At 43.6% G+C, this 24,152-nt stretch overlaps 2 protein-coding genes across 6 annotated transcripts in view; both read right to left on the reverse strand.

Moving 5' to 3' along the window:
• sp5a (Sp5 transcription factor a) lies at positions 1-2,660 on the reverse strand. The gene is made up of 2 exons (XM_088383839.1): positions 2,208-2,660; positions 1-1,396 (listed from the first exon to the last, which is right to left on the reverse strand). The coding sequence occupies exons 1-2, from the start codon at positions 2,256-2,258 to the stop codon at positions 335-337; spliced, it is 1,113 nt and encodes a 370-aa protein (XP_088239965.1). The 5' UTR covers positions 2,259-2,660; the 3' UTR covers positions 1-334.
• Positions 2,661-4,339: 1,679 nt separating this feature from the next.
• The window catches only part of myo3b (myosin IIIB), a 46,373-nt gene continuing 26,560 nt past the window's right edge, over positions 4,340-24,152 (reverse strand). For 4 of the 5 annotated variants that reach the window (XM_088382300.1, XM_088382298.1, XM_088382299.1 and 1 more), the window contains 13 exons: positions 24,104-24,124; positions 23,136-23,213; positions 22,134-22,339; positions 21,048-21,159; positions 20,807-20,969; positions 20,466-20,546; positions 19,024-19,120; positions 17,732-17,765; positions 16,715-16,826; positions 10,650-10,750; positions 10,228-10,274; positions 9,795-9,938; positions 4,340-4,469 (listed from right to left, as the gene is read on the reverse strand). In XM_088382300.1, the coding sequence (XP_088238426.1) occupies positions 9,809-9,938; positions 10,228-10,274; positions 10,650-10,750; positions 16,715-16,826; positions 17,732-17,765; positions 19,024-19,120; positions 20,466-20,546; positions 20,807-20,969; positions 21,048-21,159; positions 22,134-22,339; positions 23,136-23,213; positions 24,104-24,124 (1,182 nt within the window). In that variant the 3' untranslated portion in view covers positions 4,340-4,469; positions 9,795-9,808. The remainder of the gene's footprint in view (positions 4,470-9,794; positions 9,939-10,227; positions 10,275-10,649; positions 10,751-16,714; positions 16,827-17,731; positions 17,766-19,023; positions 19,121-20,465; positions 20,547-20,806; positions 20,970-21,047; positions 21,160-22,133; positions 22,340-23,135; positions 23,214-24,103; positions 24,125-24,152) is intronic. The other variant, XM_088382301.1, reaches the window with a different exon arrangement.

The raw sequence follows: 24,152 nt of genomic DNA on the forward strand, positions 1-24,152 counted from the left end.
TATGGCAAAATGTTATATATTCTTTATTCTCACATTGTATTTGGGTCATCTCAACAATAGCAAACTTTCTCAAGAGCATGCTTAAAAACACCTCCCCATGGAGCAAAAAACTTGACACTTTTATTCAACAAAAGCTATTAAATAATATTTACAAAATGGGGGGGGGGGGTCTTCGATTGAAGACCATAAACTCTCAAAGACATGCTGCAGCGATTTCAAACCTCTTTGTGGTCATTAACACAGCCAGAAATATTGTCGTGATGGAGAAAAAAAGCTCACCCCCAAAACGTATTGCACTAATGACTTTTTTTGGGAAGTGTTTTGAACATGAGGGTCACAGAAAATGATTCCTCGAGTCCTCCCTCTTGACGTGCTCCACTGCCGCCTTGTCCACGCACTTGCTCCTCTTGTTCTGGTGCGTCTTGACGTGCTTGGCCAGGTGGTCGCTCCGCATAAACCTTTTGCAGCAGTCCGGGCACACAAAGCGCTTCTCTCCGGTGTGAGTCCTCAAGTGTCTCTGCAGCTCGTCGGAGCGCGTGAAGCTCTTGCCGCAGAAGAGCCAGTTGCACACGAAGGGCCGCTCGCCCGAGTGCCACCTCAGGTGCGCCTTCAGGTGCGACGTCTTGCCGTACACCTTGCCGCAGCCCGGGATGTGGCAGACGTGCTGCTTCTTCTTGCCCGGCTCGTCGCCCCCGCCGGAAGCGGACGCCGACTGGCAGTTGGGGCAGCGGCACCTCCGGCAGCGGCGTGCGGTAGTCAGGGGCGACTTGGTGTGCAGGAGGGCGGCGATTTGCGTTTGGTACTGGGCAAAGTCGGCCGTGTGGCCATGCAGCACCAGGCCGCGCTGCAGTTGGAAGCGGTGCGGGTGGGCCACGTGGTTGCCCTGCTGCAGGCTCCACCAAGGGATGTCCTCGGTCGGGTTAGGGGACAGCTGTCTCTGGCCCGCGTGGCCCGTGACAAAGGTGGGCATGGCGGGCGGGATGGGGGCGGGCGCTGCGTAGCTCACCGCCGGCACGTAGGTGGGCGGGCAGGGGGACTGCATGGAGCACGGCAGCATCTTTACCGGCGAGAAATCATACGGGTAACCGGGGTCCGCAGGCGGGGTCAGGGGCAACTCGTGCGGGGAGCCAAAGGAGCCCAACGGCTGAGGCTTTGAGGATAGTCCAAAAGTGGAGTTGCCAGGTGGGCTGGTCTCGTTAGTCCACGGGTGGAACAAGCGCGAGGGGGAGCCCAGCGTGGTGGTGTCGTAAGGGACCTGGAGGAAATCGGGCGGGCTAGAGCCCGGCGGGTGGTGGTGATGGTGATGATGATGGTGTCCGATGCGGTTACAGGTGGCAGCCAGGAGAGCCAGCGGGGAGTGCTTGCAATTCTCCGGGGAAGAGTTGGGGGTGCGGTCCTGGAATGCGGGCGAGAGAGACACTTTTCAGTGGGAGGGGAAACTTGACATGGTCACTACAATAGGTACACCACTATCTGTTGTGATTTGTTTGCTTCATAAACTGAACGAGGTCATAAAAATATTAGCAACAAGCTATAGTGCAACTAAATGCAAACTTGTGAAATTAATTTATATTGGGTTGTCGATCTCGTTAGCGGAAAAAGTTTCCGAAACCACTCCACGTATATTAATAGGCAAAGCTTTTTAATACGATTTACTGGTTTCGGTTTATTAGGGAACCAATGTATTAGAAACTATTCTCTTGGAAATGTAGTTTAATTCGACATCACTATAACAGCGCATATTGTCATCATAGCAACTTTAACTATCAAACCGTATCTAAAGTAGTAGAACAATTTTCTTTGAGATGTACATTGAAAAATAAATAACAGCAATATGGATTAGAACGCATCTTATAGAGCAGAATTTATATTACTGTAAAAGTATAAGAAATACCTCTGGGAGATGTAGCGCAGATTGTACACCAGTACAAAAGAAAACTAACATTTTAGATTATTCTCAACTCTAAGAGTCGTTTGAAAACACTATATAGGTTACAAAAATATTGTGAAACAGGTCGAAATTTTAATAGAACGCTCTGGACAGGTGTACCCGAATGAACCATCCTGCCAGAGCAGATTATTTGTTTGTTCTCCAGAAAGTTTTGACTTGACTTCAGATCAACTCTCCGCTCCCATTAAAGTAAAATAAAAAACGAATCACTTATTTTCTACTATAAAGAGTGCCCCAAAGTTGGACCAAAACCAACCTGCAGAAAAGCTTGAAGCGTCTCGTTCCGCAGAACAGCCACTGCTGCCATGGTCCTCCTCCGCCTGGACAACAAACGCGCAATTCAAACGCGCCTCCAAAGTGTCTTTAAATTCAAAAAGGTGTGCGCATCGGTGTCGAAAGAGACAAAAAAGTCAGTTTGGAGCGAGCCCCGATGCGATCCCTTCCTCTCCGGCGGATCTTCTCGCACTATCTGACGCGGCGGCGGTGGATCACTTGAGAGAACGTGATAAGCACTTTGGTGGGCTGCCAGCCACTCACAAATAAGATGGCAGACTTTGAAGTTTGCTGCTGTCCAATCATCAAAGAATGGCAGCTCTCTGAGTGAAGCAAGCAAATCCTTTGAATCCACAAAGCTACTATGGTGTGTTTGTGGTGCGGGATAAAGGAGCTGATTATTAGCGAGGGGAGGCGGGGGAGGGAGGAGATAAAGGCGGGACAATTAATGAAGTAATCACTATGTGGGAAATGTATATAGACAAATAATTGGATTTCCCCCCCCTATCAAAGCCCCCCCACATGCCGCCCGGAGAGCCCACCGTTGGGCCGCCCGAGTCATCTGATCCGCTTTTTGTAATTAAGGATTTGTAGTAGAACTCCGAGCCACAATGTGACATTGTTATCTCGGGAGATCTCAGAGAACTCGATGGGGGATGATACATCAAGTGACTCGAATTTTTCATCTCTTCACCATCGGCGTCTCTGTTCTAGTTTGCTGATTTACACTTCACTTGTTTTAATCGTATGTTTTTATCATTTTTAAGATCAGAGTCATTCGCTCATTCCTTTGGCACAAATCTCAGTTTCACTTAATTGGTCTAAAAAGAATCTTTTCAAATTATGTCTTTCTATGCCAGCCCCGTATACTGACATGCAGAACAATTAAATACTAGTCCACGAGAGGGCAAACATACTCATTTCGTAATTAAGGCTAAAAATGCAAACCGTCTTGTTGTAAGAGATATTTTTCAACTTGTCACTGTTTAATTAAGTGATTAAGCAGCACCAAAAGCGCTACAATTTGTTTTAAAGCATTATTTTTCACTCTCGTAGTTTTATGAAGTGAAAAGTAGTCTTTCTGAAACTTGCATAGTTCCGAATAACAGCTGCGTGACGGTTATCAGGCTTCCCTCAGCCGAAACAATCACTGTACTCTCAACCCAGTTTGGAGAGGCAGATTTTTGAATTAGATGTGTTCCTTTGATGGGATTAATGTTCTTAGTCCTCTCCCACGGCTTTCCGCACACAGTCATGAGGGGGAGTGGGATTGGGGGGGTGGCCCTGCTGGGCTCAAGCCATGTAAGCTACAACGACATGAACGGCATAGTTGCGTATGGCCGAGTGATATGAAAATTAGATTAAGCTTGTTTACAAGAAGTGGAGGAAAAGTGACGAGGCGAAATTTGCCAAATTTTCAGAAATGGGGTGACTACTGACTTTTCTATGAACTACAAGCATCACGGTTACTGGTTACATCAAATTGCTAATTTTCCCTATATGTTGGCCTCTCCGCTACGAAAACGATATTTGGATCATGTATGTTAAGTGCGTTGACTCTGCAGACCAGCAGTTTTGCCAAATAATCAATCTCTTCTTTTGAGCTGCTAAAGTCAACTTCTTCCATTTTCATGCATTTCAATGGCATCTCAACGGCCAGGCGGCGCTTTGAAATAGTTTGGGAGAATTTCCCAGAGCGTGTGCTCGACACAATGTCCTGTCCCCGAGGTAATCGACTTGCGGAAAACCTTTACCGTCTTATGGCCACGCTTCGAGTTTGACACTGGGTCACATCAGTAGTTGTTGGCTTGACTCAAAGTTTTCCTGCTGCATAATAAAAAGCATACCAGGGAGTCAATTTAAGTCTGAGTAGATTCAACCCTGTCTGAAGTATTCCAGCTATTTTTTTTCCATAATATTCAACAGGTGGAACCTCTTTGCCACTAGTTTTGAACATAAAAGGCACAAATAATGGCAAAACTGTGTTGCCCTCAAGACAGATTACTTGTGTAGTCTTCAATTGCACAAATCTCATCTAAGAAACAGCAGGTGGCAACTTCAGAAGGTATCGTTTAGTTTTTTTTTCCAAAATTGAGAAAAACATTAACAACCAAATCACAATAAAACCACATTTATTTGTGTCATATAAAACATCATTTTGTCATAAATAAATACAAATGTGCATGAGATGTAGTTTGTTGACGCTTTTTGGTTTCAGGTTGACTTTGCTGGCGAAGAAGGCAATCTGCAGAGGACAGAGGGGAAAAAAAAAAGAAAGAAAAATCACATTACCCCAAAGCACCTGCATAAGTTTTCGCGATCAGCATTTGCTTTACGTGATATTTAATGAGTTTGTAGGCTAGTAAATTTTTGAACGGTCCCATTTGGATTTTTGACTTAAATACTTGAATATATTCCATAACTATGATTATGACCCAAAAGATTGTTTTGAGATAAGTGTGAAAATTATTTTTTATTGGAGAGATGCACAACCCTAATATATATGTATACCGTACGACTTAAAAGTGTGCTTTTCAGCAGTTGCGACAGTTTTGACAGCTTGGAAAAAAACCAACCTTATCATTCCGTATTATCTGCAATTAGATGGAGAGCTATGGAACTTTGTCTTCTTCGACAAGAGATATGGGAGTTTAAGGGTGGGTGGTTCATATCCTGTGTGAGAGAGGAGAGGGCTGTGTTGGAGAGAGAGGAGAGTGACGGCGGGAAGGGGGGAGGGGGGGCGCTGGAGGCTACGCGGTACTTGAACCGCTATAATGGTGTCTCGTATGAGAAAACATCTGTGAATTTCCTCAGTGATCGACAACAAAGTGGAACTCGGAGCAGTCACTCAGCAGACCTTTGAAGTCTCAGTCTGACAGAAAGCCGCCATTGTTCGCGGCCCCCCGACACACAGAAACTCCGACTTTGGTCTCCCCTAATTTTCCCCTGCAACGCGATACAAGTCCACCCCCACCTCGCCCTCTTGTGAGCCTATGAAGTGGGAGATGTGTGCATATTCACCAGCAAAGAGCAAAAAGACCCCGGTCGGCAATGCGCGGCTTGGCCTGGGGGTCACGTAAGGCGGGACGGGTCATTGTACCTTCTAGCGGCCCACCCTGGATGTGATAATCCGACACTAAAAAGGGGAATTCTCCTGCTGCACCCGCAACGGGCACACTTGCGGTTGGCAGTGGAAGCGAACAATAAGGCAAAGCGCTTAAATCGTAAATCATTTTTCCATATTGAATTATGTGGAGATGCTTTTCATCTGTTCCAGCCTTAACCAGAAAACAACAAAAAAAGGAAAATATCACATGGCCACTGGGAGACTGTATATGATTTAAGTCATGTGGGCAAACAAAGAAGAGTTTCACCACTACTGTGACTCAGCAAAATATGGAAAAACGATCACTTTGAAGTGTCACCATCCCAAATTTCCCTCATATCATTTAACTGCATTTTTAAAACGTTTCCGATGTGATTTCATTGCATTCTTCTGTACTGAGCTCTTGTGAATTATGCTGCCGTCTTGCTTGAACTCACAACTATTCAAATTGTTCAACTGCAGGGATGTTCAACGTCAGAGGTTCTGATACGCAAATTAATTTTAAAAAAAGTGTGGAAAATTGAATTTTATCTTGAGTCCAATCCAAATTTTGCTCTCCCCCTTTCGGCTATAACAAGTTTTTCTGTTATGCATCCCGGACCAAAACAAGTCCACAATGATTCTCACACTGTTACCCGTCCAGTGTTTATTCAGTGGCAGCTGGTCGCGCCATCTGGGGACGCAGCGACGAGGCAAAAACAAAACAGGTTCCACCTTTGGCCATGCCAAGTCTGCTCGTGCCCTCCTTGCTCTACAAACTGAAGAAAGCTAATCACAATTTCACGCTCTGATTTGTCAAGTCCCATTCCAGCACCGGAGGCACTGAAAAAACTTTCAAGTCAGTGAATTTCATGGCGCACAGGATAACAGCTTTTACATACTGCTTCTATTGTTCTAGAGTAGTGGTTCTCAAAGTGTGGGCCGAGAACCGCTAATGGTACGTGGGCTCCCTCTAGTGGTATGAAAAAGAATCACTGAATATCACATATCAGAATGGCGCTTAACAATATGCCCAGTCTATCTGCTTATACATTTTTAATATAAAATACAATTTTAACTTTTAAAGGACAGTACATAAAACTAAATGACTATTACACGAAGGTCTACATTACTACATAACAATATTTTAATGTTAGCCATTATGGTAGCATTTGGAGAGCTACGTATTTTATGAGCTGATATTTGGTGTAAAAAAAATTGCGAACCACTGTTAAGCTCTAGTGAAACCCGACCTCATCTCCAAATGAAAGTAGAATTGTAATTTAGGGTGAAACAACTGGTCACCGCTCAGATTAGCAAAGAGCAAACTGTGACCCCAGCCCCCCATTTTTTTTTTTTTTTTAAGTGCGTGCTAATGTTAACAACAAAACAACACTTGGAAACCCCTCGACTGACTGCAGGTGTGAGGAAGCTCCAAACAAAAGCTAGCGTAACCCTAATTGCATCTTTTGTCATTAGCGGACCTTTGATGCTTCTTTTATCCCCTTGTTGCTCGACGCCTCCTTGCGCTCCCTCTCACCGCCCCGCTCCGACACTTTCTTCATTAATGCTGTCTGCGGGCAATATTCTTTTGCTCTGAGGCCTCGACGCACATCTGGCACCCGGCTGACGCTGGTGTTTGTCCATTTATTCACTTGCAACCACGAGGCACCAAAGAGCATCGCAATGTCTGCCTAAATCCTGTTTAAATTTTAGATTCAATCCATCCCTCTGGAACAGATTATTTCTACTAAAAAGAAAATGCACGCACAGATCAAACGAAATGAAGGTGAACCAGAAAAGATTGCACTTGGGATGAAGTGAAAACGTAGACCTGTTGATGTAAATAGATCCAATGTTGAGTTCACAGCAGCTTTTGATAAGTTAGCATCGAGTCCAATGTGCGCTGTCTGGATTTGGAACGATTCATTCTTCACTGAGGTTTGCAATAACAATGACGTATAGCACAACCCAGTGTGATGAAAATCAGGCTCATCTGGATATCAAAAGCAAGTAAACTGCATTAAAACAGTATTTGAAAAGCTTCACATGAAACGGCGGTATTCAAACTCTCCCTTTGAACTGAGCGGATAGAGAAGAGAGGACAATGTCGGCCTAATCGCGTCCTCGCTTTGAAGTAAGACATCATCACTGTTAGGTGAAAAGGTAAGTATGCTTCCTCACAAAATAAAGGCTTTTCATCGTTTGTTAAGGCTGCAGCTCCAACGATTTCCATAAAGGTTGTTGAAAACTTTGGATAAAAATGTTAGGGGGGGAAAGGAATCTGTGTTGTATTGAATGCGAGCTTTCATGAAAACTCACTGGGAGACAAATCGCTAAATTACACGGGATAGCGCCGGCAGTAACGTTAGCCGGCAGTAACGCTCTCTCACGTGCCAGATGTTGGCACATTTAAAGAGCTAAAGCAAGAAAGGAACACGATTTTATGATGTTGTATAAAAAGAAAACAATAAAATAAAACAGGTGCCTAGCTTTGAATGCTAACTTGCGTTTAGCTGTTCACCTGCCAAAAGGCGCTAACACAGGAGTTTGCAGTGGTGAGACATCACAAAAAAATTAATGGCTCTTAAGCAGATTTATCATCTATTTGTACAGTACATACAAGTTAGGTGTATTGTTTGTGTCATCATTGGCTAATTTAACAGTTTTCTGTTATTCAGTTTATAATGCTAGCAAAGCTAAGGCATTGTTTTACTAGCATAAAAGTCCCATCAACTGTAGCTAGCGCTTTTTTTTTTTAAACACATATCTACTCAAGTACTGAGTGTGAGTAAGTACTTTTACCATCTCTGTCAGTTGGCCAGAAACAGGCAGGGAAAAAATGTCTACCATATTTCATAACGTCCCTCCGTTTCACGTGGCGCGTGCTCTGACGCCTCCGCTCATTTCCTCGCTTATGCTAACACAGGCAATCAGCCAGGGTGTTAATTTGCCAGCATAGAAACTCCCACACTGGCTCTGTTTGTCACAACGGTCCAACCTTGTTATTCACAACCAGTGGGGCCTATTTGAAATTCTCTCGGTGCTAGAACGGGGCTCAAATTAATCAGGGGAGCATGATCACACTTAATTGATTCAGTGTACTTTTAAGATGCACTACAGGGTGCTGGGGTGACCTATTTCAGGATGCTCTTCAGAGGAACCAACTATCCCAGCAAGGGAGTAATTATTGCAGCCTCGGAGGTGAAAAGCTTCTCAACTAACTATATGACATTAGAACACTACCAGTGGACTATTACGCTTTGATTTTATTATTATTTATTTTTGCTTCTTTACAGATATGACCATGAATCTAAGAAATAGCCAAAGTACGACCATGAGATTACCTTGAATTAAATCAGGTGGCTTCGATTTTTTGTGCATCGGCATGACTGAAAAATAAAACTTTTTTGGTACAACTTCAGTGTCATTTAACTTTAGAAGTTGCACGGTAATAACCAGCCTTTAAGTGCTCAATTTCTTTGTTGCTTATTTGTTAAAAAGCTTTTGAAGAAAGTGTTTTTATGTCCGTGCTATCGTCCAAAGGTGGAAAAAGCAGACGGTTGTAAAAGAAATGAGTCTGCGTTGACCTCTATGGTACTAAAAAGTGGTGTTGGGTGATCACCTCAGGCCACTTTAAAGCCAAGCTGCCGCGCTATCTAGGCAGAGCGCTAATGTTTTCCCCTCTGAATATAAGCAAGATCAGATCCTCAGTCATACCACCCTACTCTTCCTATTAAGATCAAAATCTCCTCTCAGGCCCTCGGGTGTCAACAAAGACAGATACAGTAAATGATATGCAAATTGAAAGAGGGAGGGGGGGAAAAAAAAAGCTCCGCAAATCAACTCGCCAGGCCTAAATTTCCGACACAAATTTCAGTATTTAAGGAGGAATTTGCAGTAAGGTTGGGTTGGGGGGGTACGGGGGCGGGGGGTCTCTTGACGACTGAAACATCTCAGTGAGAAGAACGTGTGCTGAGATCTATGAGCTTCAAAAGGATTTGTCTTTGGATCTGTGTTAAGACAGTCAATGTCGTGCTTTTAACACTACTGTGTTCGAGGCCTTGAGTAGCAACGTTCACAGACAATTAATTTTTTTCCTGAATTGGTTTGTTTTGTTTGATTAAATTATGTCAGTATTTATTTATATTATATTTATTTATATTACATTTATTTACATTTCTATTATTTATATTTCTATTATTTATGTTATATGTATTTATTTATATGTATTCATATGTATTTAGATGTATTTATATGTATTAATATTTTCTTTAATTATGGCAAACTGAGTGTTTTGTAATTTTTCTCTCAGTGAGAAGCCGGCGGTGATTCATTGCACTGAAAAATGACATCATAGTCTCAACGTGATCTACAAGACAGTCGTGTCTGTCGACATTCTGCGATCAGAGAGGATTAACAAGCCAAGGCGCCGGTCGGCCACACATCCAACAAGGAGGATGTTCTTTGGGGTGTCTGTCTTACCGGCTGACGCGATGTCAAGGCTGAGCTGCGGCTAGAACGGACGGGCGGGCGGGGGCCGGGCTCTCGTACTCTTCTTCGGGGATCGACTCCACCGTTGACAGTAATTTGTAATACTCGTCCTCTCCGTCCAGCACTTTGATTTGACTGCAAGGAAGACGACAGGTTAGCTGTCATCCCCGTGAAAAATTCCACCCAGGGGAGTTCTTAATAATTAAGATGTCATTTTATAGAACAAAATCAAGTCAAGGGCTTCAACAATTAAAATCGGCGTGCTGACAAAGCCGTGAGACGTATCTCTCTAATGACGCGGTGAAGCTCAAACCGAGCTTGTTATTTCGGTCGCTCCATTTACATGACGAGACAACAACTCCATTTGCGGGTTCCACAAAGGGCCCGCTCTCTGCTCGGAGCCGGTAGGAAAGCAGTTATTTACCCAAGTTTTCTGGGCTTCCTCTTGCTCCCCTGGTAATCCAGAGTTCTCTGAGGAAAGGGCCAAGAGCACACAGTGAAAAGATGAGCCGAGAGTCATTAATTTTTAATTCAAAGTGATTTTGTGTTGAATGCGAGCAGATGCTGATAATATCAGAAGTCACAGCATAATTTTTTTCCTGATCAAAGGGCTCAAGTGAGTCTGATGAAGCATGCATCTTGCTCAGCTTTGATAAACCGCATCAATTATTCACCGTGAAGGCAGACATCCTGACATGAAAGCAACAGATAAAGAGCATAAGCACATGTTCAAGACAAGAGGCGCGGAGACGTCGGGGCTTCGGGCTCTGGCGCAGGTAGCGTTAATTGTATTAGCGTGCGCAGCCAAAGTCAGACAAAAGGCCTCGTTGGATACTTTGAACTCACGTTGAGCTGGTTGTAGTACAGGCTGTCTTCGGGGCTGTTAAGAAGCTTGGGTTGATGGCCCCGCCGCCGAGGGGTCCTCTGACGGAGCTTCATCACTGGACCTGCGACAGAAGAAGAGCACAGTGGGGGTCCAATTGAGCAGTACCAAGAAAAAGCACCCTAAAAATCTTTTTTTGTGTGTCAACGACAATGACAATGAATGAGTCATTTCCTGCCGAGCACATCTTTGTGCAGAACCAGAACTATTTGCACCTAAAACCACATTTGCGCATCCAGACACTTTGACAATAAAGCGTTCCTATTTAATAGCAGATAATGTTGCATCTTCTTTGCTGACATTCCAGGTGAGCGTATTTTTTCATGGCAGCTTGGCCTCTCTCTACCTTGACTAAAGCTGAATTTGCTCTTTCCATCTCAACGCTACTTTGCACTCTCTCCAAAGCGACCTCATCACATCTCAGTCATATACATCAAAGACTTCTCTTCCATATCGTTCCACCGGCTTTCTAAAATGTTATTCAGAACGGCGCTAGGTTTACTCAAGTCACGCATTGTAAATGGCCAAAAAAGTTCATGTCAGCTAACAGCAAATCTTTTCTCTGCCAGCATCCGAGGCGCGGATCAAACCCCCTTTTAGTATTTATTACTGGACGCTTATGTACACTGTAAAGAAAAGAAATGACATGGTTTGTCAGCAGGAAGGTAAAATGAAGATGTCTGCAAGAGCCTTTTGGTCAGAAATTCTAAAAAAAAAAAAAAAAAAAAAATCCACACAAAGTCCAGCAGATTTAAAAAATACGGATAAAAAAAGAATCACACTGTGTACTAATAATTCCAAAATGGGTTTGATAAGCAAATTAGTTATTCCCCTGAAACGGCATCAAAGTGTTCACTCGCAATTAATGAACACAGGCGTCCTTGTAAGACTCTTGAGAAGCTGATCGAAATGTAACAAACTCCACAGACCCTTTTTGTGTGTATTTTTTTTCTGGGTTTTGCTTGTGGACACACACAAAACTGTGCTGAGGAATATAAATGATAGGAGTCCTTGTGCAACCCATCCTCCACTTCAACTAATAAAAATTCGGAATGTTGAATCCCTTTTACAATAATAAAAATAGCAAGAATTGAGGCTCTGTAAAGTTACACAAAAATACATAATGACTATCTTTTTTCGCCAACACCTAGAAAAGACTGGCCACGTCAATCACCAGACCTCAACCCAATAGAGCATGCATTTTATATCCTGAAGCGAAAACTGAAAGGAGAAACAAACAAGAACTGAAAGTGGCTGCATTAAAGGCCCCAGAAAAAACATTTCAAATATCTTTCCGATTGATTTCCTTACATCGTAGATGTTTGATGATCAATTGAGACCATCAAGAGCAAAACATCTAGACCTGTGTTTGAAGCCAAGTAATTGCCATTTAAATCCCAGTTAGATATTTCCCTCAACGTGCTCGGCGCTAATCTGTTGGCTGGCTCCTCCGCATGGCCATTTATCCACTCTGACCTGCAGCGATTGGAGCGTGCTGCAGATCAGAGGATGGGTCAGGCTTCCCATCGAGGCACCTCTCTCTGGGAAATGGTTGCCATTTGATCCAGGCGAGCCCCAGAGGAACGCTGCTCGTGCAGATAGACGGCAGCCGGGGATGCTGCCAAGCCGGCTTCCGGCGTGGCCTCCTCGCTAAGACGCATGCGGGAGGCCGCTGTGGAGCGAGGTCAGATGATGGCTGACACGGGGGGGGGGAGGGAGTGTTTGGGGAGTGATAATGGTGGAGTGGGAATAAAGAGGCAGCACGGTTCATTGAATATTGATTCAGCTCTATCAAAAGAAAGCGAGCTCCAGTTGCAAATGTTTGCCAGGCGGGAGATTATAAAAAAAAAAAAAACTCTTCTGGAGATACAGTAGGTATTCTTTTGTTTTTCAAAGAACCGCAGTTGACTCACATTACATCTCTAAATGCCACTTGGAGATCTGTTGAAAATCCCAACGCAACATGAAAGAGGCGCTAAAAGGGATTTTTACTGGAATAAATTAAAGATGTATTGATTTGCTCCTTAAAATCATACACTGGGATCACCTGACATCCACACTTGGGGTTTGTTTGTAGGGGGGGGGGGGGGCTTTTGATGTTTGATGTCTAAATGAAGCACGTGTAATCCAGACGGCTCCCCTTCATTTTACAACCGCCTCGTCCCTCCAAAAAACAAGGGAGGGGTGGGGGACAGGTCTTATTCATCAGTTGCAAACAACAACAAAAATCCAAAGTTGAAGAGATTTTCCAGAACGTTGCCGAGCTCCTGAGATTTATTACTCCTTTTATCATTTGGGACAATAAACGCTAACTCATGTGCTTCGCATTAGACGACAAAATGAGCAAGTCCTGCTGCAGATAATGTCGGTCGGGGGTGCTGGACGAGGATGGTGGGGGAGTTCCCGCATCTGTTTTCACTAACGCGGAAGGAGGATGTTGTTACTTACATGCAGCTTTTCACACTGAAATCAATCATCTCCACTGACAACAGATATGGAATATAAGAAAGCTTTAAAAGGAGGGAAAGACTTTTCGGAAGTCGTCCATTAGTCGCTTGACGTAATATATGCAAGTTTGGAGCGAGATGCCTCAAGGTAAGCAGAAGGGAGGGATCAATGGAATCAACTCATTCATGGAAGGGCTTTTTATTCAAAGTCAACACCCCCCTGTTCAAACGCTGTGATGTATATAAATGGAGTCTGATAAAAATCGCTTCAAAGACTTTTCCACAATTTGTGTGGCCAATAACCTGGACAACTCATTTGAAGATAAGAAAAATATTTTTGAAAGTCAGAGTTGAAAAATAAATAACAGATATTTGCTTTCATTAGTGAGCACAGTTGTAACCGGGGAAGCGGATGTGTTCAGAATTAACAAATCCCATTCAAAGTTAAGCCAAAGATCAGGTGAAGTTAAAGGTCATCACCAAATGCAAAAAAAAAAAAAAAAAAAAAAGTCACCAAGTCAAGTATTACGGTGCAGATTTTTTTGGTACCAAATATGACGGTGTGATTAAAAATGAGAAAGACTTCAAGCATGGTTACTATCGCTTGGACTGCATATCATCCGTGACTAAATCTGTTTAACTCGGTTAAAACTTTGCCACCCCAAATCAAACGACAGAATCCGCCGGTGTCAATTTAGCGAAAACTTGAAGTATTATTCTCCACCTTCCTTCGACGTCTACGGAGATTACGGGGCTGGAATAGTGATGGATGATGACTAGTTTGGAAGTACATCCTGTTAACGACTCCCACTGACATTAAGGAGATTACGTAGGTAGCGGCAGACAGCGGCAACTCCTTCCCTGCAACTTGCGATCCCTTCCAAATCTTTACCAACACTCAGCCTGTAATTTGCCTAAAACTGAAGGCATGACGCGCCGATACGTCGGGACAGATGGACGGATCAAGCGGGTTGAGACATGGAGAGGGAGGGAGAATATTTGTCTCGAGAACACGGAAAGGGTGGATCGTTTGTCTGGCAGATGCATGTTGAGATGCAGAAGATACCTGCTAGTTGGTGGCAGTGGGCGGGACATGTGGGAAGATGTTTACAAGCTGGGGGGGAGTGAAACGCAGCGGTGAGGTTTTGACAGCAGTGTACTACTACTACTTCAAGTGTTTACAATTTTTTTTTCGTCCAATCAGATATCAGTATCTTTGTGTTACCATGTCGATGTAATCTGCCTTTTGCTTTTGAATCAGTTGTGCTGGGCCAGTGTGACTGAACCTGTAGTAACAAAGGGACTATTTCAAATTGCTCACCAAAGTGCCAAAGCCCTTGGTGACATCAGCATCTTTCCGTGGTCTGATTGGTTGGTTAAAAAACGTTGTTAGAGGCCACAAAAAACTAAACTCGGTATCTCTGCCGTGTGTTGTTTTTCTTTTAAATATTTTTTTTAGTTATTTTTTTCAAGCTATTTAATGTATATTGTGAACTGCTCTAGATAATATGGCGCAATTTTATTTATTTATTCATTTATGTATTTATTTATTAATCTATTTATTTATCATTACATTAGAACTTTTGGTGTTAGCATTGGCATAAAAATAGGTGCGCAATTCTGATTGTACAACCAATAAATCAACATTAGGTTTTCCTCACATTCCTTTTTCTCTACCTTCCCATCTTGTTTTATTAAACAAGCAGGTTAAAAGTGACTTCCAAAAGTGCAGCGGTAATTGGTCTCTGTGTTGTTGCTCCACTTTAACGCCATCTCTCTCTTTCTCTCTCTCACTTGACATGTATGTTTACCACAAGTCTAATCTTCAAACAGCCTTTAAACATAAGTAGCTCAGCTTTCATAAAGCATAAAGTCAGCTTTGACTGATCCGCCGCACCATCCTGTTTACCAGGCAGAGGAGCGCTCTGATCATATCGGCTGCTCGCTGGAGCAAAGTCGTCCTTTCTCGCACGCACCTCGCCGGCTCATTTCCAAACATGTTGTATTTATTAATATTCATGCTCGGGAGACAGGTGACGAGGGGTGACACCGTCTTTAAGAGTGTCGCGTTTACACGACTACACAGCGTACGTGAGAGTTTTTCTCGGTGACACAATACGAGAAATAAAAGGTTGTTCGCCATGCTTGACAGCAAAAGTGGAAAGTAAAAAAAACAAGCACAAAAGGCTATTGCACGACCCCTACGTCCGTCAGACACATTAAGAGTTTCCAGGTCATGCCTAGCTGTTGTGGTGATAATGGAAGCAGGGTGCATAGAGAGTCCGGAGGGGCGCGCTAACTCGATTCTCACGGCTCATCCTGACACACTCGGGTCGAGCTGTGGCCCAGGAGAACTGATGCGATCACCAGAGGCGACAGCAGGATGAGACACAGGAAGGAGCTCGCTCTCAAGACATCTGGCATGGCTCTCGTGAAAAAAGACGTAGAAGAAGAAGGGGGTTAGGAGGGCTTCAGATGTGCGCGGATCAAAGAGTGCCCTTGGTGCCGGAGCCACCCTGCTCTCTTATTCAAATGGACTTTCCTGAAAGCAGTCAGACCTTAGAACAGAAACCAGGCAGGAGAATGCTGCCGAAATCGGTTTGTTACAAATGAGGATAGTGAAGATGATACGTTTCGTTAAAAAAGTACAACTTTGGAGGACACTCCGTTTATATCTATTCAATGAAGGAATGTTTGATGACCCCAAAGTCAACTAGATAATCCTACTTGGACGAGCATGATGTGAAGTAAAGTGGCCTTTAAGGGACAAAAAAAAAAAAAGAAAAATGTTGAAATATTCTCAGAAAAAAATCTTCTGCAGTAAACCAAGCCAATCATTTCCCTGGTGGAGGTAAAACCATCAAGAAATAAACAAGCAATAACTCTCCTGGGATGATGATGCTTTGTATCCTTTCAAAACCAAAGCCGGCAAGATTCCTGACAAAACTGCATGTTTGAGCAAAGCGCCATTTATTGAAACGTCTCCTTCCGTAATCACTTTGACATTCCAAATCAGACACTTGAGTAGCAGCGATGCCTGGGAGCGGGGGTCACCTGTATGCAGCATTAGCGAATTAGCCGCTATCTAACCCAGACCTGCTGCGGTGCGCTGACACTAATCCCGGGCCCGCTCCGAGAGCCCTGTCTGTGTTACATTATCATGTCTAATCCCCGTAATCTTCCCAGCCGCGCGGCTAAATGCTATTCCACCTCCGTCGCTTAGCTCGTAGCCCTCTAATAACACTAATGAGGGGCCGGGCCCCCCTTTGCCCCTAGTGGTGGAGGTTGTAAATAGCGGTCCCACTGCGCAGCCACCCACTCAGCCTGGCGGGCATCGGAATTAATGTCATTCATGGCCTGGGGGCGGCAAGCAAATCAAACGTGTGTTCAACAAATCGGGGTTTGTGTATTTTCATGTCAGCGGGAGACGTTTATGATGAGTTGACCTGCGTTATTAAAAAATGCCACAGGAATATTTCTGGCTGTCAACCATGAATTGGGAAGGGATGAGAGTTAGTTCTCGACTAAAGTGGGATTTCTGCGTAATTACCTGCACCCGCCAGCATGGAGCGCGGGCTTACCTTGTTTACATCGCGCGTCTCGCAGCCTGGCTGTCTCCTTGCGAAGCTTCGTCACACCGTCTTTGTCTCTCTTGGCGTCTTTCACGTGTCTGTCTCGGCTGTCGGGGCCGACCTTGAAGGCAGAGGCGTAAACACACCCAAAGGAGTCATGTCAGTGAGGACCCCGGGGGGGCGGGGGGGAGCCGAAACAAGCCCTCGCAACCTAGAAATCGACTCATGTATATGCCGTGTTCGTTTATTTACCATTTAGTGAGCGCTACCTATTATTTCGCTTTGTAATTTTAATCAAATGCTAATGCAATTGCACTCCCTCCTAGCAAACAGCCACACACCGGCATAATTGTTGGGGGGGAAAAAACCCAGCTCATCGACTTCCTCTCATATTTAATTTTATCGCAGAATAAAAAAAAAAAAAAAAAGAGGGGGTATAGGAAAGTATTAATCTGCTTAACATTTCTAAGTACATCCTCCAAAGGATTTTGCTTTTTTAATCTTACATATGCTCTGCAGAGTTACTGGCAAAAACTGTACATTTCCCTCATTTCATCCTTTCAACATCAAATGGTGAGCAGCAAAAATTGGATCAGACTTCAAAGAGTGTGATGTGCTCCAAGTCACGGAGTGGCTCTTCTATTTCACATATTGAATCCGAGCAGGATATCAAAGTGCTACCAAAGAACCCCAGGTCTTTACTAAAAAAGGGCTCTAACATCTGTAGAAAGAGGAGCGCAAAGACAAATCACCTCGGGGGGAAAGCGAGCATTTATTCTCAGCCGTGAATTTCCAGCTTTTTGATTCTCTCGCTCCCGTACCACCCTGTCTTCTCTGCTGAGATGGAGACTGAAGCGCGAGAACTCTTTTTTTTTCTTTTTTTTTTTTCTCCTCGTCTCGAGGACTCAAAACATTTCCAGAGGAATAATCTGCAGCTTAAAAGAAGAGCGCTATTTGAGATAGACGGCTAAAAGTAGAGGGCTAAAGTCAACCAATTTCTCATTTGATAGATATTTCCTTACTCACATTTGCTTTATGTAGGTTCTTCGGGCTCGGAGACCTGACAGGAATAGAAACAAGAATGTTTTGAAACAAATAACCATGCGTAGTGCAGCTAATGATGATCATGCACATTACGTGAATCTGCTAAAAGGTCAGCAATTAAAATATTTTGGGAGCGGCTGAACGGTCAATGAATGACATTAATAACATTAGTGGAGACTCGGCCAGCATGCTAACGCAGCTAAGAAGCGCGTAGTCATCATTCACAGACTTTGTTTTGCATTTCTGAACTTTTTTTTGAAGCACCCACTAAATGATTAAACGGTAAAACAAATTTAAATGTTTAAATCACTGATGACGCTGGCACACTGGAACGTTAGCATATTAGGCTAACAGCTTTGTACGTAGCTAACCAGTCTTTGCTGCTATCTGTGTCGCATTTAACTGCTAACTACTGAAGAAATGCTGTACAAAAGCCTTAACACAGCTATATAAAGCATAATTTCCTCTTGTGTGATGCTGCTTAACAGAAGACCATTCATTATCTTTTTGTAGCTCATATGTTGCTATTGTACAAATGTAGCTAGTTGTGACTAGCAAACGTGTATGCAAAGGCAGGAGAAGAAAAGCACGTAATGTGAGAATCCCTGCAGGAGGGGAAAACAGGCCAGATCATGTCAAAGTAAATCTATATGGAGAGACTCCAGCGCTCATTAAACAGAATTGTTAAGTGGAGGTTTGAAGTAGCTACGTCTCACCAAGGAATATGATTGTAAACACGGAGAGAAAAATCCCCGATGAGCACCCGCCTGGTTGAAGGATGCAAGCTGCATAACACTTTCAGATGTGTAAATCCAGAATTGGGGTGTTAAGGAGTTGCTCAGAGTTGGCCCAAAGTCATACGAGATTTTAGTGTGAATTGCGAAGACATTGTTTGCTTTCTGATTTACAAAGCCACGGTGGCATTTCTTTGTTTTTAATCAAGTTAACTGGAAGTTGCAAGTCTTACTTCCTGAATGACGGGCCGGCCTATGTGCTGGATAAACAAAGATTCAGTCCTACATCTGGAGAACAGCACAGCGCATAAAATCCTATTTGTGGCCGGCGGAAAGATATTTGGGGCGTTTGTAAAAGTGCAAGAGGAGGAGCGTGGGGAGGAGAGCGCTGATGGGCTGGAAATAGCGGCGTGTTAGAAAGCAAAGGGAGGCAGCGAAAGTTCTTATGCCCTCTCCGGCGCGACACAATGAGTCGTAATTTTCAACAATGCGTGAACATGCAAAAAATAAAAGCCCTGAGGAGAGGATGTGCAAGCTCACCCCATATGGTCCTCCTTGGTGGTCTTCCCTCCGGCTTTGGGGTTGCATCTGCGTCCATGAGGTCCACAGTCCTGACGTACGCGATGGCCCCTGTATGCTGTGCAAGAGATGAAGTTCAGATATGAACAAAATTGTATGGATAAACTTATCTGTCGGTGACTACTGAATAATTGAGAACTGGTATGAGTCTAAAAAAAAAAAAGGTATCGAACATCTCTATTAAGTATCAATTCAGAATGTAACTGTGAGGGTTAAATGATATTCTGAATCATTTAAGGAAGTGCAATGGAGCAAAGGCCACATGGAGACAAATTGGAGCTCATAGGGATGCTAAAAGAAGCACCCCGACTGCTTTATGTTTGTCTTGTCAAATGATATGCAAAGAAAAATGAGCCGGACCACATTGTTATATTTTACATGGTTTAATCTAATCGATGTGTGAGTGTGTCCCCTGAGGTGGGGGGGGGTTACCGAGATCTGAGAGGCCACGAGGCTCATGTATTTGAAAGGCATCTGTTTATTTTCCAAATGCAAATGCAGCCCACCTCAAAGGCTCTAAGCTGCAAAGAACACACCATGTGAATGTGTTGGAGTGTCGTGCCGAGGGGGCCCTGAGGCTCCGCTTAAGTCAGGTTCAGGTTCTCCAAATACCCCCCCCCCTCCCAGTTGGACGCCAGCGGCCACACACGAGCGCGAAGTAAGACGGCGGCGACAAGAGAGGCTTTTCCTTACACGGCAATCCTGTTTATCCTTTCTGCAGCCTTATTTACAAGCGTGTTAATGGGCGATGCTCAACAAAAGGTGCACGCAGGAAAACTAGCCAGGCGCTTCATGTACCAGATGAGGGAAGCCCTTAGAGAAGGAGGCCAAACAAAGCCGGATCTCCTCCCCCCTGCCCTCCTCTATCCTGCCCCTTTTTGGCACCCGTTATTGGTCTCCAAAGAGGAGGAAGGAGGGAGGGAGGGAGGCGGGCAGGAAGGTTAATGTGCCCACTTTGATCTCTGTCAAGGCACACTGAGTAAGAATTAATTTACATTTCAGATGAAAAGCTTGACAGTATAAAAAGGCATCTTGTTTCTGGTATGCGAGGGCCCGTGTAATAGGCGAGGAATGCGAGAGAGGAAGTGGCGAGGAAACAGAAGGGATAAGCCCCTCTCTCGCCTTTACTGGCAAAGACATGAAAGGAAAGAGTGGTCTCAGTATGTACTGTTCTTCTGAAACGTGGGGAACAAATGCCGCCCCAAAAACTTTGCTCGATGCATTTTTAATTAATTATTACTTTTTCCCCGGCCACTCAAGAGATCAAAAACCCGGTCGACAAAGACTTTTTTTTTTGCAAACCATTTTTTGCACCCTACTTGAAAATGTATGAAAAAGTCAATTTCCATAGGACCGTGAGAAATTCCAAACTGGGGAGAAAAAACTTGTCAAAGTTCTTTTACCTGACTGGATACGGACCGCTGCCTCTTCCCGCTCTTTCCTCATTTGTTTGAGGTTCTGCCGCGCGACGAAGCCCTTCCACGCTGGCGATAAAAAAAAAAAGGGTGTGTGAAACCAATGGAAGGTGCACACACACGAAACACAAGATCCCACTTCAAAACAACGGATCAAGCAGGTGGCCCAGGAATGGATCCCCCTGAACTCACTGAAGTCTTATTGTCTCTTCTGTAGCCGCCAAGGTCAAGCCATGGCTATCAGATGTATCGTAAACAATTGATGTGTAGGTTTGATCTACCCAATTGGATCTCACGTGCTTAATTATTTGTTGGATCCCTGAGCGTACCTGACTGGATAACGGTGGCACTGTTGTTCCTTTTCTCCTTCCCCTTCCTGTAGCGCCGTGCTCCCAGCCAGCCTTTGGTGTAAGCTTGAATCAGCACCACTCGAGCGATCACCTCCCTCAGGAGCAGGTTCAGCTGCTCTACATGGTAGTACCTCAAAAACACCTGACAAGACGGGACGCCGATGATGTCACCGTCTTAACATTCGCCCAGAATAATGCTCGTTTGAAATGATCAGTGTACCTTTGTCCTACCAAGCACCCAGTTTTTCAGTTTGGCTCGCTCCAATATGGCCGCCGCATTCTCTTTGCTGGTTTCTGGCATCTGGTGAGCTCGGAATGCAAGGTAGTAGTATCTGCACAACGAGAGCATTTTTCATTCATTTATATCTATTTATTTTAACACATTAACAGACATTTGGAGAATGTCCTGCTCACTTGATAGAAGATTTTGTTTGTTTGTTGGGAAACAACAAACTTCTTTGAATGACAATCCAAATTTCTTATTCCTGTTGATACCTGTTATGTCTTTGATGATAAATACAAGGCAGTGCTCACAACATCAGACGGGCCTTTGATATGAGAGGACGCGTTTTAAATCGGGTTTCGTTCAAAGTGGAGGTTAGCCGCTTGGACTGTGCATGACTCCGATGGGATAAAGCGGATCCATTGGTCTCATTCACACGTGAAATTACAGGTGAGAAAAAGGTGTCCTTTGACCTTAGCTATGTCAACAATCTTGGATGTGATGCAATTGTAGATTAGAGGGATTTTTTTTTTTAAATCAACAAAAACACTTGACTGAAAGTTTTATCTGGTAGAAGAAATATTATTTTTACAGTTTTCCTCCTTTGAAAAAAATATAGCACGTTGAGGCCAAATCTTTTATAGGGACGCCATTGAGTTGCTAAGGACTAAAAGTAGGGCACACAAAACACACATGGTCAAATTTAAATTTTCCCCCCAAAGCATACACTATGCAATCATCTTGCTCTTTTTTCCTAAAACACATTACAAGTCTAGTTAATTAAATTTCATATCACCTCAAAGACTTGGAAATTGGAGGTGGGTGAAACATTTTGTAAAGGAAAAATGATTAAAATATTGTAACTTTTCCAAGTATTATTAGGTATAGCACAATAAAACAAACACCTACAAATAATTTAATATAAAATAATTTAGCACAAACTCTGCCTTAATGACTTTAAACTAATCTTTAGATTAATCTGGTGGCTATTGGGAAGTATGGAGATCTAGAAAAACAAAAAATAACTTAAGTAGAGTACCACTGCTCATCTAGTGCATTTGTGTGTGTATTGTGTGTCTTTACCTGGTGACAAACTCTGCAAAGGAGATACGGTGCGAGTAGCCTTGGCGGCGGATGTTGACCGTCTCCAAGATGCCCGTGTAGCGCAACTGCACCATCACTCGCTCCTTGCAGAAGCTCAGTGCCCGCCTATCATCGTTGGGCTTGATGCAGCGGACAAAGTGCGGCTGGCCCACCACCATTTTGGATAGTAAATCCATCAGCGAATACTGCAAATAATATCACAACACTGGTCAATACAGAGGACACTTCAGTATTGTGTAGGTGTTCCTAATATTGTGGCTAATTTTGTCACCAGTAGGGCTCTATTATTTATTGTGTCTTGCCGATTTTTCAGTACTGTTTCTCCGACACCTTACGGGAAATGTTCTTGTTCTACCGTGTTGACAGGCTGGCCACAAACTTTGTGTGTCTGACACTCGGTGCTGATGGGCTGATTATCTTTGTCAGACACACATCTGCCGGCTCTTGTCTGCTTATCCAAACATCTGCGAGCAGTATGACGCAAATCATGCAACGTGGGGATGTTACAGAATGTCAAGTTTTGATGGGGATTCTTTTTTTCGTGAGAGTGTTTTTCCCCCCCTACAATTGCCTTAACACGTGTGTGAAAAATGTTAACAAAATGTGTGAGATTACACAAAGCAGTCAACAACAAAAAAATTAACCGTTTTGGGGCACTCGGCAAAACACAGAACACATCACCAGCATTACAACAAAGTTTCTTTGCACCGAGATACCATAAAATTGTGGCAAAGGACTACTTTTGTCTAAATGAAACTCCCCAACACACTTCAACTTAGTTCCATGGCACCAAGATGCCACAAGATGGCAGAAAAAAAATACTTTTATTGCTTTGGCCCATCACTGTGCTTTACCAGTGATTCAGTGGAAAAAACTTGAACTGGAGCTCAAAATTGTGAAACTGTGTGAAAGGACCAAATACTGGGAATGTATATTTATGTACCAAACTTCTTTGTAGTATCTTAGAGAAAAAGAACCTACACGAAAATAGGAGGCCACGGTTTGTCTCCTCATGTTAGTTGTTTCCTCCGGGTGTCGCATCATCTCCATGGTGTCCACCTGAGCGCAAACATCCACAGTGAGCACGGCACATGGACAAGAGTTGAAACCCGCTGCTGTTTATTTGCAATGCGGATGTCGACGGTGAGCTCTGGAGACATAAAGGTATCATTACAGCAACTCTAAACGGCCCAGTAGGGAATGCGCAGCTGTACTAAGTGTGGCGTCTGTAGAACACGGGGCCCATAAACAATTAAAGCTAACAATCTAGAGAATAAGCGGGCGCTGCTGTAGGGCACGAGAGAATTGCCGAGCAGTCTGAATAATGAGACTAGCCGTCGTGAAGCATACAGTCGTCCCTACGACGGATTAACGAGGATACAATATAAGTGTTCTAATGGCTTTGGCAGTTCATGGCTTCATCAAATTTAATGAAGCAATAGATATTTTATGGTAAGACTACGTGGCAAAGTGCATATCTTAATACTTTAGTTCAACAGAGAAAGAAAGGTACGCTGAAGAAAAAAAAAAAAAAGCTCTCTACGCGGGATGTCTTTGAGAATTTCTGATCATTCACAAGTACAAAAGCCTGACTTGCGGTTAACAACCCTCGCTTGACTTTATTCTGCTTGTTCTGATGACTTGTTGTAACCGTTACTTCCTCTCAACTATGCTTCCAAACTTTGATTGCGAACACGACGGCGTACATATTACATCAGTCCCGTTCACTATTAAAATGTCCGCTCTTGTTTCCGCAATATCTGAGACGGTTCATTGCCAGAAGACAAGATGATTGAAGTATGGAATAGGATCAGATTTCAAGTTTTGAGAAACACCCAAGTTTAGATGATGGTGAAGTTTAGGAATGTGAATGGCATCAAGCAATGCAGAATAAAAAAATATATATATTTGGTATAGATATAGAAACAGATGTTCCACCAAAGCCTTACCTTCAAGAGGTATTTGGGAGACTTTGAGTACAGGAAACATGGAAACAAA

Source organism: Syngnathus floridae, chromosome 8 (genome assembly GCF_059516105.1).
Source record: "Syngnathus floridae isolate MCC-2025c chromosome 8, RoL_Sflo_1.0, whole genome shotgun sequence".
NCBI lineage: Eukaryota > Metazoa > Chordata > Actinopteri > Syngnathiformes > Syngnathidae > Syngnathus > Syngnathus floridae.